The 16,289-nt window shown below is 43.7% G+C and overlaps 1 protein-coding gene across 3 annotated transcripts in view; it reads right to left on the bottom strand.

Annotated features, from left to right (window-relative positions):
- Positions 1 to 7,074, bottom strand: part of COMMD7 (COMM domain containing 7) — a 28,230-nt gene extending 21,156 nt beyond the window's left edge. For 2 of the 3 annotated variants that reach the window (XM_027558813.1, XM_027558814.1), the window contains exon 1: positions 6,898 to 7,073. In XM_027558813.1, the coding sequence (XP_027414614.1) occupies positions 6,898 to 6,981 (84 nt within the window). In that variant the 5' untranslated portion in view covers positions 6,982 to 7,073. Of the gene's footprint in view, positions 1 to 6,897 lie in introns of all 3 variants that reach the window. The other variant, XM_027558812.1, reaches the window with a different exon arrangement.
- Between the last annotated feature and the right edge of the window lie 9,215 nt (positions 7,075 to 16,289).

The raw sequence follows: 16,289 nt of genomic DNA, 5'->3' as shown, positions 1-16,289 counted from the left end.
TCCTTGTGCGTTCTCATCCCTGCCTTCCCTCCCATGAACAGCCTCAAGCTACTCTGATCTGTAGGCTGTTATCAACCCCCACCCCTATCTCCACTTTTTCAAACCCTCCTTATCCTTCAAAGCCCTGCCCAGATACCAGGACTCTCCCAACAAGAAAGGGACCTATCCAGATTCTTAACTTCTGAGGCTCCCTCTTGGAACCTCACCTGGGGGCACTTAAAATTTTCTATCTTGATAAGGAGCACAGACCTGTCTTAACAGAGAAGGTTTCTCCTCCACCTTCTTAGGGTCACAGAACCTTAATTACTGTAAGTGCAGAGTTAAGTATCTGTTGAACAAATCTTCCCTAAACACTTTCCCCATTCTTTGCCTTTGTACCTGCATAGCTCTCTCTCCCTGGAATGCTTACCTGCTCATGACTAGCCATGAAATCAAAATCTTAACGAATTCTCACCAGTTAAACATATGAAAAGATGCCCAAGATTATTCCAGATGAGAAATGCAAATCAGCAGAACAAGGAGATACCATTTTTCATTTGTCAGATCTTCAAAACTAATTGTCTGATGGCAGCAGGGTTGGAAAGTAACAGACGTGACTGCACACTGTTGAGGAGATAAACTGGGGCAAACTTTCTGGATTACAATTTGGCAATCCATGTCTAATTTTTCAAACGATCAAACCCTTTGACCTGGTAATTCCACTCACGAAGCATACCCTTCAGAGATGTCCCCAAAAGTAAACCCAGACATAAACAAGGCAGTTTGTTGACAGCAACAAACAAAAATAAAAAACTGAAAGCAACTGAAGTGTCTATTAACAGGGGACTAGATTACGCTATATCCATTTTAAGGAATATCACAAAATGCCTTTACTGTCAAAAAAAAAAAGTTTTTAAACTTTTTTTACCCATAAATGTGATGGCAGATGCAGATTTATTTCTATAAAGACATATGAGAAACTATTAAAATGATGATTTCTGGAGACAAGAGAAATAGGTATTTTTATTTTAACTTTGTATCTTTCACTACTGTCTGAATTTTCTAAACTTGTATGCTGCTAAGTGAGAGACTGTTGACCATTTGTTTCCTTCTTTATATTTTTTCTGAATTTCCTCTGATAACCATGCTAAAAATGATTCTTTTAATCCTACCTACTCTCAAGGCTCCATGTTACCTAGAACTGATCACAGCATCACAGAAAACATGCAGATTCACATAATAATGTACTGTGTCACCATTTTCTGACCTGCCGCAGTAGATCACAACTTCCCTAGCACAACAGGCCTCATTCATCAAGACTTTGTAAACTTTACTGGGTTTAGCGGCTATTTATGATTATACAGTGGAAGTGAGAAATAGATTTAAGGGCCTAGATCTGATAGATAGACTGCCTGATGAACTATGGAATGAGGTTCGTGACACCGTACAGGAGACAGGGATCAAGACCATCCCTGTGGAAAGGAAATGCAAAAAAGCAAAATGGCTATCTGGGGAGACCTTACAAATAGCTGTGAAAAGAAGAGAAGCAAAAAGCAAAGGAGAAAAGGAAAGATATAAGCATCTGAATGCAGAGTTCCAAAGAATAGCAAGAAGAGATAAGAAAACCTTCTTCAGCGATCAATGCAAAGAAATAGAGGAAAACAACAGAATGGGAAAGACTAGGGATCTCTTCAAGAAAATTAGAGATACCAAGGGAACATTTCATGCAAAAATGGGCTCGATAAAGGATAGAAATGGTGTGGACCTAACAGAAGCAGAAGATATTAAGAAGAGATGGCAAGAATACACAGAAGAACTGTACAAAAAAGATCTTCACGACCCAGATAATCATGATGGTGTGATCACTGATCTAGAGCCAGACATGCTGGAATGTGAAGTCAAGTGGGCCTTAGAAAGCATCACTACGAACAAAGGTAGTGCAGGTGATGGAATTCCAGTTGAGCTATTTCAAATTCTGGAAGATGATGCTGTGAAACTGCTGCACTCAATATGCCAGCAAATCTGGAAGACTCAGCAGTGGCCACAGGACTGGAAAAGGTCAGTTTTCATTCCAATCCCAAAGAAAGGCAATGCCAAAGAATGCTCAAACTACCACACAATTGCACTCATCTCACACACTAGTAAAGTAATGCTCAAAATTCTCCAAGCCAGGCTTCAGCAATATGTGAACCGTGAACTTCCTGATGTTCAAGCTGGTTTTACAAAAGGCAGAGGAACCAGAGATCAAATTGCAACATCTGCTGGATCATGGAAAAAGCAACAGAGTTCTAGAAAAACATCTATTTCTGCTTTATTGACTATGCCAAAGCCTTTGACTGTGTGGATCACAATAAACTGTGGAAAATTCTGAAAGAGATGGAAATCCCAGACCACCTGATCTGCCTCTTGAGAAATTTGTATGCAAGTCAGGAAGCAACAGTTGGAACTGGACATGGAACAACAGACTGGTTCCAAATAGGAAAAGGAGTCCGTCAAGGCTGTATATTGTCACCCTGCTTATTTAACTTATATGCACAGTACATCATGAGAAACACTGGGCTGGAAGAAACACAAGCTGGAATCAAGATTGCCGGGAGAAATATCAATAACCTCAGATATGCAGATGACACCACCCTTATGGTAGAAAGTGAAAAGGAACTGAACAGCCTCTTGACGAAAGTGAAAGTGGAGAGTGAAAAAGTTGGCTTAAAGCTCAACATTCAGAAAACGAAGATCACGGCATCCGGTCCCATCACTTCATGGCAAATAGATGGGGAAACAGTGGAAACAGTGTCAGAGTTTATTTTTCTGGGCTCCAAAATCACTGCAGATGGTGACTGCAGCCATGAAATTAAAAGACACTTACTCCTTGGAAGGAAAGTTATGACCAACCTAGATAGCATATTCAAAAGCAGAGATATTACTTTGCCAACAAAGGTTCATCTAGTCAAGGCTATGGTTTTTCCTGTGGTCATGTATGGATGTGAGAGTTGGACTGTGAAGAAGGCTGAGCGCTGAAGAATTGATGCTTTTGAACTGTGGTGTTGGAGAAGACTCTTGAGAGTCCCTTAGACTGCAAGGAGATCCAGCCAGTCCATTCTGAAGGAGATCAGCCCTGGGATTTCTTTGGAAGGAATGATGCTAAAGCTGAAACTCCAGTACTTTGGCCACCTCATGCGAAGAGTTGACTCATTGGAAAAGACCCTGATGCTGGGAGGGATTGGGGGCAGGAGGAGAAGGGAACAACAGAGGATGAGATGGCTGGATGGCATCACTGACTTGATGGACGTGAGTCTGGGTGAACTCCAGGAGCTGGTGATGGACAGGGAGGCCTGGCGTGCTGCGATTCATGGGGTCGCAAAGAGTCGGACACGACTGAGCAACTGAACTGAACTGAACTGGTGCATAGTAGGCATTCAGATAAATATGTATCAAATAAGCAATAAATAGTGATGCCGACATTAACAAAATGATTCTCTTCCTCCTTGAGGCCTAGGTCTCAAGTAAAAAGCTAATGAAAGTAATAGCTAAAAGAAATAGCTAATAGCTAATAGACTGAGAAGGCAATGGCACCACACTCCAGTACTCTTGCCTGGAAAATCCCATGGACAGAGGAGCCTGGAAGGCTGCAGTCCATGGGGTCACTGAGGGTCGGACACAACTCAGCAGCTTCACTTTCACTTTTCACTTTCATGCATTGGAGAAGGAAATGGCAACCCACCCCAGTGTTCTTGCCTGGAGAATCCCAGGGACGGGGGAGCCTGGTGGGCTGCCATCTATGGGGTCGCACAGAGTCGGACACAACAGAAGTGACTTAGCAGCAGCAGCAATAGCTGATAGAAATTGCCAGAATAGCTGGCTAAAGAAAGCCAGCTAATAGACTGGCTACTCAGAGAAGTCTGATCACCCAAGAAAAGGGGTGAAAACGGCCCAAAGGACTTCAATAAGGGCTGCCTGCCCTTAAGTTCAGTTCAGTTCAGTTCATTCACTGAGTTGTGTCCAACTCTTTGCGACCCCATAAACTGCAGCACGCCAGGTCCCCCTGTCCATCACCAACTCCCGGAGTTCACCGAAACTCATGTTCATTGAGTCAGTGATGCCATCCAACCATTTCATCCTGTGTCGTCCCCTTCTCCTCCTGCGCTCAATCTTTCCCAGCATCAGGGTCTTTTCAAACGAGTCAGCTCTTCGCATCAGGTGGCCAAAATATTGGAGTTTCAGCTTCAAAATCAGTCCTACCAATGAACACCCAGGACTGATCTCCTTTAGAATGGACTGGTTGGATCTCCTTACAGTCCAAAGGACTCTCAACAGTTTTCTCCAACACCAGAGTTCAAAAGCATCAATTCGTCGGTGCTCAGCTTTCTTTATAGTCCAACTCTCACTCCATACATGACCACTGGGAAAACCATAGCCTTGACTAGACGGAACTTTGTTGGCAAAGTAATGTCTCTGCTTTTGACTATGCTATCTAGGTTGGTCATAACTTTCCTTCCAAGGAGTAAGCGTCTTTTAATTTCATGGCTGCAGTCACCATCTGCAGTGATTTGGAGCCCAGAAAAATAAAGTCAGCCACTGTTTCCCCATCTATTTGCCATGAAGTGTTGGGACCGGATGCCATGATCTTTTCTGAATGTTGAGCTTTAAGCCAACTTTTTCATTCTCTTCTTTCACTTTCATCAAGAGGCTTTTTAGTTCTTCTTTACTTTCTGCTGTAAGCGTGGTGTCATCTGCATATCTGAGGTTATTGATATTTCTCCCGGCAATCTTGATTCCAGCTTGTGCTTCCTCCAGCCCAGTATTTCTCACGATGTACTCTGCATATAAGTTAAATAAGCAGGGTGACAATATACAGCCTTGACGGACTCCTTTTCCTATTTGGAACCAGTCTGTTGTTCCATGTCCAGTTCCAACTGTTGCTTCCTGACCTGCATACAAATTTCTCAAGAGGCAGGATCAGGTGGTCTGGTATTTCCATCTCTTTCAGAATTTTCCACAGTTTATTGTGATCCACACAGTCAAAGGCTTTGGCATAGTCAATAAAGCAGAAATAGATGTTTTTCTGGAACTCTGTTGCTTTTTCCATGATCCAGCAGATGTTGCAATTTGATCTCTGGTTCCTCTGCCTTTTGTAAAACCAGCTTGAACATCAGGAAGTTCACGGTTCACATATTGCTGAAGCCTGGCTTGGAGAATTTTGAGCATTACTTTACTAGTGTGTGAGATGAGTGCAATTGTGTGGTAGTTTGAGCATTCTTTGGCATTGCCTTTCTTTGGGATTGGAATGAAAACTGACCTTTTCCAGTCCTGTGGCCACTGCTGAGTCTTCCAGATTTGCTGGCATATTGAGTGCAGCACTTTCACAGCACTCTTAAATTGCCTTAAACTGCTCAAATTATTTCCCTAAACCATTTTTTCTTATCTGTAAAATGGGAATGGTAATAGTACCTGACTCCTAGGGTAGTTGCAAGAACTCAGTGACTCAATACACATAAAAGCACTTAAAACTGTGCTATGCAGTACAATGGTCACTAACCATATTGAGCTCTTGAAAAAGGCTAATCCAAAAAAAAAACAACGCTAATCCAATTTGAGATGTGCTTTAAAATACAGACTAGAATCAAAAACCTTAGTACCAAAAAAAGTGAAACATCTCATCGCTATTTTTTTATGTGGGTTACACATGGAAATGATAATACTTTGATAGAGTGGGTTAAAGAAAACACATTAAATTCATTTCCTCTTTCTTTTTAGTTTTTAAATGTGGCTACTATAAAATGTAAAAGTAGGCCTGTGGCTTGTAGTTTATTTCTCTCGGACACCACGGCCGTAGAACACGACTGCCATCACAGTTAGTGTTCCTTTATGAGAAAACACCAAGTCGTGAGGATGCTGAGACGACAGAGAGTGGCCCCACCTCCTGGGAAGTTACAACACGGTGGGGGGAACAGATGTACCCTTGCAGTGATCCTGAGACCTGTCATTTTAACTTGCTTAATTTGGCTGCCTTGGTGGTAGGAAAGGGACATCCCAAACAACACAGGAGCAGGAAGCCTTCAAGGTTGACTGGCTGGCACCTGCAGCCTGAGGAGTGAGAAGAAGCCTTTGACAGCTCCACTATCATCAAGGACCTGCCCTCCACTGTATAGGGTACATGGTTCTTTCCTTGGGGACTCCAAGTGCTGTGCTGTGCTGTGCTTAGTCGTGTCAGACTCTTTGTGAGCCCATGGACGGTAGCCACCGCCAGGCTCCTTTGTCCATGGGGATTCTCCAGGCAAGAATCCTGGAGAGGGCTGCCATGGACTACCATTATCTCCCTTAACTGGGGGGTGGGGGTGGGGATGAGGAGAGGATGTCATCACCAGCCTGCCCACAGAGCCACTCTGGCTTGGCTATTACCTGCACCCACATCCCATTCTCAGATGACGTGCCCCACTCCAGGCAGCTTCTGCCCCCTTGAGATGTTAAGACCCTCCTCAGTCTCCCCCAAAACCCCCCTCCCCCCGTCTTCCTACTAAACGTCTCAGTCCCTCACCTGACCCACCAAATTCCACAGCTCCCCCAAACTCCATCGGCCTCCCAAAGCCCTTACTGCGTTACTTTAAACTGCTTTCAGCCACATCAAGACTCCCCTCAGCCCTTCTTCCGGGATCCTGCAAACTCTCCTCCTCCCCAGGACCCTCGGAAGTCTCCTCGTACCATTTCTTGGCCGCCGAGGTTTCCCTGGGGCCCTTCAGCTTGGCCTCAGGCCTCCCTTAATCGCCCGGCCCTCAAAACTGGCCTGAGACCCTAACTCCCCTAAGCCCTTCTCCGAACCCACCACCCCCCAGCCAGGCTCGCACAGCGGCCTGCCGCGGCCTAACCCTCCTCCCCTCCCCCGGAACCGCCCCGGCCCCGCGCCGCGGCCGCCGGGCCCACCTGAGCGCTCAGCTGGTTCAGCTGCTGCATGTCGCCGCCCACGGCCTCGGGCACGGGGTCCTGTGTGCAGTGCAGCCGGCCCATGGCGTCCGCCCGGCCCCGCAGGCCCCCGGCTCCCGCGCCTCCCCCGACTTCCTCCTTCGCGCGGCCGGAGTGGCCGCGCTTCCGCAGCCGCACTTTCGCCACCGGCTGCGGGCGCCGCCGCCGCAGCGCTCCCCCCGGGCGGGTCCGCGGGGGCGCCCTGGCCGAGCCGCGCACTCGCGCGCAGACCCCGTGTGGGGCGGGGCAGGGCCGCCCTGGGGGAGCCCAGGATACCAGCAGTCGCTGTGCCCAGGCCAGGACCCTGAGCAGCAAATCGGTGAGACCCGGACTCCCAGCGGGGTCTCCCGCCGCCGCTGGATGACCCCTGGGCACTGCGCTTGCCCGCTTCACTCTCCGTGTAAACGATCGCTGGGGTGTAAACTTGTTTCACTCTCCGTGTAAACGATCGCGGGGGTGGCGCCTTAAATGAGCTAACTCTCCTAAAATATTCAGAAGATAGCCTAGCACACAGAAGGTCTTCAATCAATAGCTATCTGCTATCATTATCATCGTTATGATGCATTCTGCATGTATTCAGTGCATGCCTCCTCTTAGATGCCAGGCACTGGCAATAGAAAAGTGAACAGACAGGCCCAGTGTCCCTGAGAGAGCTTGGGTCAGAGCAGAGCAAAGCCATAAAATCTCAAACTTGGGCTTGCACCAGCGTCATCTGGAGGGCTTGCTATAATGCCAATTGCTGGGACCCACCTCCAAAGGCTCTGCTTAGAAAAGCCTGGGATGGATCCTGAGAATTTTCCATTTCCAACATCTTCCCAAAGACCGCACTTGGGGAAACTCTGGCGTGGAAGAAACTGACCCACAGAAGAGGAAGATGGTCAGATTGGTGGAGGGGAGATTTGGGGGCCAGTGACAATCACTGCAGCCCTTGAAACACTGTAATCCCCATGTTCTCTTCCCAAGGATCCCTTGAAGTCCCAGATATTACCTGATCCCCATTGGACAGATGAGAAAACCAAGGCATGCTCCCTGGAATCTAGGTCCGGACACCAAAGCCCAGAAGCATCTTCACCTGCCTCTTAGCTCAGACTTGAGAGTAGGGAGTGGGTGCCTAGAAACCTGGGTGGGGGAGTGTGGGGAAGACTGGCATTCCTCTACCCTTCCCCCAAAAATCCCTTCTGGAAAGGTATGAACAACACTCCTTCATGCATTCATTCAACAGATAATCTGAGTGAGTGCCACCCCTGGGGCACATGTCCTGACAGGTGCTGGGACTCCACAGTGACAAAATCAGATGTAGTGTATGGTCTAGAAGAAGTCAGAGTGTAATCTGGGAGATAGACACACACGTGAAAAATCACACATGTGTGAAATTATTAACTGATGCCAAGAGGTACAAAGTGCTTTGAGAATGTATACAGGGCACCTGTCCAAGTCCGAAGTACCTGGAAGAGAGTAAACCTTCAAGTTACTGACAGACAGGGACTGAGCTCAGACCCCCTGACTCACCGTCCAGGAATTTTAATTTTAAAATAGTCTTAACCTATTAAAAATGATCCCTGTCAGGGCCTTATATTTATTCATATCTTTGAGTATTAAATCAACTTTTTTCAGATATAATTTATATACAATGAAATGCTCCCATTTTAAGTATGTTTCTTTAAATTATTTTTAACTTGAAAAAAAAAAAAAAGAACCTTGCGGAAACCACTAGATTTCCTTCATTTCTGCTCTCACAGTGGCTGGTGCTGAGGCACTCAATAAATATTCGTGGAATTGAATGTGACAGAAAATAGATAAACGGAAAGAAATTCACTTGAAATTGCAGCCCAAAACCGTAGGTGAGACGGTAATTGTATTGTTTTCCAGTCTTTTTCTACTTCACAGGTCACTGGGGCTTCTGTGATTTGTTTCGTTTTTTACATATTCTGGGCTCTCCCACTTTGCCAAGCTATTTAATCTCTGGTACTCAGAGTGTGGTCCTTGCAGCAGCAGCTAGGACATCACCTGGAGCAGGGTGGAAATGCAGATTCCCAGGCTTACCCCAGACCTGCTGACCCAGCATTTTAAACTAAATCCCCAGGTGACTCCTGATCACATTCAAGTTTGAGGTACAAATAATCACTGTTTTAAAATGCCCACCACATGCTGGGCTTTATTTTAAGCACCCAAAGACACACCTTGTATGATATTTAATCATACTTTGACTTACTTCAAATACTTTCAATTCAAATACCTTCAATCATACTTTCAATTGTCTATGTCTTGTCCCTCATTTTATTTCTGTTTTAATGTTTATCACATTGTGTTTCTGCTGTCATTTACACATCTGTCTCCTCTGTTTACTAATTATGTTGTCTTGAGCAAATTACTAACCTTTCTGTGCTTCCACTTCTTTTTCCATTTGTACAAATGGAGACAATAGTAGAACCTACTAGAAAAGATGAAATGAGATAATGCTTGTAAAACACTTAGCACAGCAACTGGCCCATTCAGTAAGTGCTCAGCAAAAGCTTGTTAGGAATAGTACTCCAACTTTTGAATCTTATAAAAAGAACTTGGCAATAAGCATCCTGTACACAATTCATTTTTCACATCTGATTATTCCTTGAGGAGAAATTCCTAGAAGGTCAAGGGTATTATGTTCAGACGTTCAGGGTTCAAAATAGTGCTAGGATGACAAATTTTCAAGTAAGGGACAGGCTAGACAATGATTGAGAACACCCGGAAATTAGCATTTCAGCCTGAACAGAAGCCTGGCAGCAGGCTCATTTCCCTGAAGAGGACCCTGCTTCCCTAACCCACATCTCTCAGCCCTGAGAATTCCAAGTCCTCTAAGAGAAACCTCAAAGTCTCACACAACAGCATCTTGGTTTCAATTATAAATGCTACAAAAACATCATCATAAAACGCGGCATAATATTCTACTGAGTGAGAATATAATGATGCCCGTAAGGAATCCCCATTGGTTGCCCGTTCAGGTCTTTACAATTTTTCAATTTTATTAAGAACTTGGCAACTAACAAAGACAATAGATAAAAATTATCTTTCCAATGGTATCCTTCACAACCCACTCAGACAGAAAGGAGTGGTGATCACTATTAATGAGGTAAGTTTGTAGCAGGAAATGCAGACCTGGGGCCAAGCCTCCTTCTAGAGAACCCCCGCCCCCAGCAGCTCCCATTTCAGCCTTAATGAGGGACCTAGCTCCCTCCATTCACTTTAAAATGTCCCCGCAGAGGGCAAAGGAGGCCCCCAACCCCCACCCCTGCAAGTGAAAGGGGTTCATTAAGAAGTCCTTTCTCAGGCTAGAGGATTCCTGCTGGGAATTTCACCAAGGGGCTAGGTTCTCCCCAGGAGAATGGTTGACACTTTAGGCTCTGATATGTCAAAAGACATCTTTTTTTTTTTTTTAATTAAACTTTTTATTTTGACATAATTGTAGATTTACTTGCACTTGTAAGAAATCATGGAGAGAGACCACTGTATTCTTTTTCGAGTTTCTGTGCACAGATCCCATCTTGCAAAGCTAGAGTGAAATCTCCCAAGCCGGATACTGACGTTGGTGCAAAGATACAGAACATCTCCATCACCACAGGGATCCTGCATTTTAACAGAAGGAACAAACTCCAGATCCTCCTTCTGCCAAAACCTAGGGGGAAAATGCTATGGATATTTTTATGTTTCCATTGGTGATTATCCTCATCATACTTTCAATATTATCTTCTTTATTATAAAAACATGTAACAAAAGCCACAAGATTACAGTTACCCTAGACTCTTCAAAACACCTAAGTTATTAAAGTCATCAACAAAGGAAGGTGAAGGAATTTTTCCATATTAAAAGACACTGAAAAAGACAAAGTGACTACATGAATGCAATGTAAGATCCTGGATGGAGGTAAACGATTGCTATAAAAGATATTATTGGCACAACAATGCGAATATCCTTACTACTACTGAACTGTACACATAGACATGGCTAAGGGAGTTTCCTGGTGCTCCAGTGGTTAGGACTCCAAGCTTTCACTGCCAAGGGCCTGGGGTCAGTCCCTGGTTGGGGAACTAAGATCTCACAAGCTGAATGGCACAGCCAAAAAGTATTTTAAAAGAATGAAAGAAGATGGTAAATTTTATGTGATGTGCTTTTCTTTTAACCATAGTTTTTAAAAATGACATTATTGAGACAATTGATAACATTTGAATACAACTTATAGATTGCATAATAATATTGTATCAATGTTTAATTTCCTGTATTTGATCTTTGTGTTTGATTTATGTAAGAGAATGTCTTTTTTTTCTTAATACAAGCTGAATGTATTAAGGTAAAGAGGGATGAAGTGACTGAAGAAAAGAAATGAGGAGGGGATAGTGCAAATATGTCAAATGTTAACAGTTGGTGACTGGGTAAAGAATATACATGGATTCTTTGTATTATGCTCGCAACTGTTTTGTGAATTTCAGTTTATTTACAGAATATATTTTAAAGGAATTTTTCTCACATCCTGTCACATGATAAATTATTTTCTATTTTAACTAATATATCTTTGAGTATTCATTCTGGGAGAGGTGCCTGGCATTTATGCATTTTCTTCCTTAATCCTCTCAGTAACCCTACCAGGAGGTCTTAACTTAACCTTGGTCTTTTTTTTTTTTTTTGTAGAAGGGGGGATACACTTAGAGAAGAAAGGAGCTAATCAAGGACATTGCTGATTAAGGGTAGGACTGAGGTTGAAACCTCCCAAAGGTGTTCTCAGGATCCTTCTGGAATGGCCTAATAGAATTCTTTCTCCATATGTATTTTTTTGAACCATGGACTCATATATACAGAGCTTGCTAGGTGGTGCAGTGGTAAAGAATCAGAATACCAGAATACCAGGCAACCCACTCTGGTATTCTGGCCTGGGAAATCCCATGGACAGAGGAGCCTGCTGGGCTATATAGTCCATGGGATCACAAGAGTCACAGCTTAGCGACTAAACACACACACACATACACACACACAGTTTATAGCACTTAGCATCTTGCCTTTTCACTTAGCAGTACATCTTGCAGTTCCCTCCACATCAGCATTTACAGACTTGCTATTTCCTTTATAATAGCTGTATAGCCTGGATAAATCCCACCTGATCTAACCAGGCTCCTACTGATGGACACTTACGGTTTATCCACGTTTGCACTATTACAAACTTACGAACAAAGCTAGAGGGGACATTCTTACATATACAGATAGTTGTTCTCTAATGAATGGAATTGCTGGGTCGGTACCTTTTTTTTTTTGGTCAGGCCACTCATTCCCTGTGACCAGGGATTGAACCTGGACTCTGGCAGTGAAAGGGCCAAGCCCTACCCACTGGACAACTAGGGAATTCTCACTGGGTCAGCAGCTTCCATTTGGGAAGGATTTGCCAAACGCCCAGGAAGATTTGGAGTCAGTTTTGTGAATACGTTTGTCCATTCATGGGACACGTCTTTATTGAACACCTATTATGCAGCATGGTGCTGGATGCTGGGACAAAGCAGTGAGCTAGACAAAAATGCCCTGGTTGGGAGGCTATTAAGGGCAGAGGAAATGAAGAGCTTAAAATAGGAAGATTTAAAAAATAGAAAGATAGTAAATCAGGACCAGGTAGGAAGCAAATTCACGAACACATGGGTCCGTGGAGGCATTACTGATTAGTTTTTAAATGGGCTCTGAGCTTGCTGGAAGCCAGGGGTGCATGCGTGCATGCTGTTACTTGAGTTGTGTCTGTCTCTTTGCGATCCTGTGGACCAAGGAAGAAGAGTCGTTCCACTTTTAGTTTATCCTTATGCATGTAAATGAATGCAAACAATCTACTGTTAGACTCCCAGGACAGTTCCAGTTTTTTTACTTTTATATAGGATGTGGTGATGTATTAATACTTATTTGTCTGTTTAATAATATTTCTCTAATAAATCTCAAGATTTTTCCTTGAGACAAATTTGAGAAGTGGAATTCCTGGGGTAAAGTTTAAACCTGTTTAAGATCCTTGGCATTAGCTCCAGTGGACATTTACACTGTCCCCTCCAGAAATTTGCTTCTTAAAGGGCCCTTTGGCACTTCCTAGTTTTGAGGGTGGGGGTGATAATGCCTCTACCCTTTCGGAATCTCACTGCTTATTTCAAATTCAAGGTGGGATTCACTTTGCCTGAGAAAATGAGGCCTTGGATCCCTATTGTCTGCTTTGTTTTTCTCCTCAGGATGATTTTAAAGTGAATGCCTGGCTTGGGCCCCAATTTAGGGCTGCAATGCAAATTACTGCTGGGTGTAGTGAACACAACCTGGGTGTAACCTTGGAGGAGTCCCTGGGGAACTTTCTCTTCTAGACCACTTTGATTATCTGAAACCTGGAGGAGCCTACTGATTCTTTGAAGTAGCAGATATTCTTTTTCTTTTTTTTTAACTTTTTATTTTATATTGGAGTATAGCCCATTAACAATGTTGTGTTAGTTTTAGGCTGACAGCTAAGGGACTCAGCCATACATATACATGTATCCATTCTCCCCCAAGGCAGCAGATACTTATTGAGCACCTACTCTGTGCCAGGCTCTGTGCTAGGTGCCCCGGACACAGCAGTGAACAAGACAGGCTACTGCACTGCCTCTGTGCAGCTCCCAATCTGATGGAGGAGACATGCTGTATTTTTGAAGAGTCACTTTTTATCCAAGGGTCACATTTATCCAAGAGTCACTTCCTGGATAAATGCCAGGAAGAGAGTAGGAACTTGTGGGCAGGTTCAGTGAGGATAGGGGTAAAAGAAGCCAGGCATGAGCAGACAAATGAAAGTTAAGCAGAGTCCTCAGGCCTTGAACAGATGACTTAAACAACCCGATGGAAGTCCTGGGGCCCTAAGCATGTCACCCAGTCTTTTCCCACTACTCCACAACTCACAGTCACTTTCCAAAGCCCAGCCTGCAGGCAGGGTTATTGCCACCCTGTGTATATGGACTTCCTGCAGATTGGAGGGAAAGGGCCTGCCCAGAAGAGATAAGGGCAGGTCTGGACAAGGGGATTCCATCCCTTCAATGCTTATCCTGAAATAAAAGAGGAGGCAGAGTCCAGATCCGGAGCAAACTCAGGAAGTAGAATCCTTCCTTTCCAATCCCTCAACAACAATTGTTATTATTACTACATATCAGATGGTGATGTTCTATATCTTGATAGGGGATGGGTTACACAGGCATGCGTGCATGTGTGTGTGTGTATGAATGTTCAGCAAATGTACATCTGAGATTTCTGTGTATCAGTGTGTGTAAAATTTACCTTGGAGACAAAGCAACTGTAAACAAAAATAAACTCCAGTTAGTGATATGCAGGTTGAAATATTTAGAGGAAGTACACTGATGTCTGCAACTTATATTTTGAAATGCTTCTAAAAGTAAGATGGATAAAAGTATAGATGTGTAAGCTGGGTGGTGGATATAAGTGAAAGTGAAAGTCACTCAGTCTTGTCTGACTCTTTGCGACCCCCATAGACTATACAGTCAAAGGAATTCTTCAGGCCAGAATACTGGGGTGGGTAGCCTTTCCCTTCTCCAAGGGATCTTCCCAACCCAGGGATTGAACCCAGGTCTCTGCATTGCAGGCGGATTCTTTACCAGCTGAGCCACGAGGGAAGCTCGGTGAGTATAAGAGTGTTCTTCATAATCTTTTTCAACTTCATTGAATACTTGAACATTTTCATAATAAAATGTTGGAACATTATAAAAATAATTAATAAATTGTTATATAGTCAAGTCACTTGTGACAATTTAACAGTAATTCTTAAAACTGAAAATGTCTAGGAGCTCTCTGGTAGCAAGTCAACAAGGGCAGAAGTCTGGGTGTTCCTGTTGAAAAGGGAAGGTAAGGAACCCACTTTGCAAATGAACGTGGCCTCTAATGACACTACAATTAAGACTGAGTACTTTTCAATGGGGTTCTTTCACATACATGGGCTCTGTGAAATCCCTGCAGTCACTCCTGGAAGTAGGCATCACTATTATTATTATTCCAATTAGAAGGGGAAGAAGACTGAGGCTCAAACTCCTTAGCATAGCACTCGAGGAGTGGGGGTGGGGGGGGGTCACAGCGAGTGGGGGTTGAGCTGGGAGTCTAGTCCTGAGCTGCCACCCACCAGCTGTGGCTCAGCCTAACTGCCTCACTACGCAGAGTTTTGTCTGTAAGATGGAGCTCATCCTACTAGATTCCGCTTGTAGAGGTGAACTGGGCTGGCCTCAGCAGCTGGGAGCCTAAGGGACTGGGTTGTGTCACCCTGAGGAGGAAGGGTGGATGTTCATCTCTGTACCAGCCAGGGGCCCAGTGTAGCACATACTCATCATTAATAACAAGGTAGTTTTTTAATTTAACAAGCACTTTTATGGTAGTTTATATGTTCAAAATGCCTTCCATGTATTAACCCATACAGATCTCCCAACAACCCTGTGAAGGAATTACTACTTTCATTTACAGGTGAAGAAATTAAGGCACACAGAGATGAAGTTACTTGCTCATAAAAATACCGACCACAGGGACTTCCTTGGTGGTCCAATGGCTAAGACTTCGAGCTCCCAATACAGAGGGCCCGGGTTCCATCCTTGATCAGGGAACTAGATCCCGCATGCCGCAACTAAGACCTGGTGCAGCCAAATAGCTAAATAAATAAAAATAATATTAAAAAAAATACCGACCATATACGGAGAGCCTACTGGGCATTAGACACTTTCATGTGTTATTGAAAAGCTGCAGCTGCTCTAAGAGCTGAAAAGAGGATGGTATAATCCCACACATATAGAATATTTAATCTCAACACAGGCAAAAATCCATCATCGGTTGATTTATTAGCATGAGGGCATTAAGGGTGTAATAATGCATGTGTATTTTTTTCTTTTTAATGTTAATTTTTTTAGGAGGAGGTTTTTAAAATTTGAGATAGTTCCTAATTTACAGACAACTTGTAAGACTAGCATAAGGAACTCAAGAATGTCTTTTTAACCAGATTTTCCATTTGTTTACATTTTTGCCCCATTTTCTATCCATTCTCCCTCTGCCATATATATGCATATTATTGTTTCTGAACCATTTTATAGGCAACTTGGTGATAACATTATGCCCATTTATGCTTAATACTTTCCTGTTTATTTCCTAAGAGTATTCTCTTTATGTTATTTTGTTGTTGTTTATTTTTTTGACCATGCCTCTTGGCTTGCACGATCTCAATTCTAGGAGCAGGGATTGAACCCAGGCCAAGGCACTGGAAGCACGGCTTTCTAACCACTGGACCACCAGAGTACTCCCTCTTATCTATCTATCTATATATCTTTTTGATAACAAATGTACTTTAATCACAGAAT

This window comes from Bos indicus x Bos taurus, chromosome 13 (assembly GCF_003369695.1).
Source record: "Bos indicus x Bos taurus breed Angus x Brahman F1 hybrid chromosome 13, Bos_hybrid_MaternalHap_v2.0, whole genome shotgun sequence".
NCBI lineage: Eukaryota > Metazoa > Chordata > Mammalia > Artiodactyla > Bovidae > Bos > Bos indicus x Bos taurus.
Note: the sequence above shows the minus strand (reverse complement) of the source record. Positions and strands in the feature narration are given on the sequence as shown.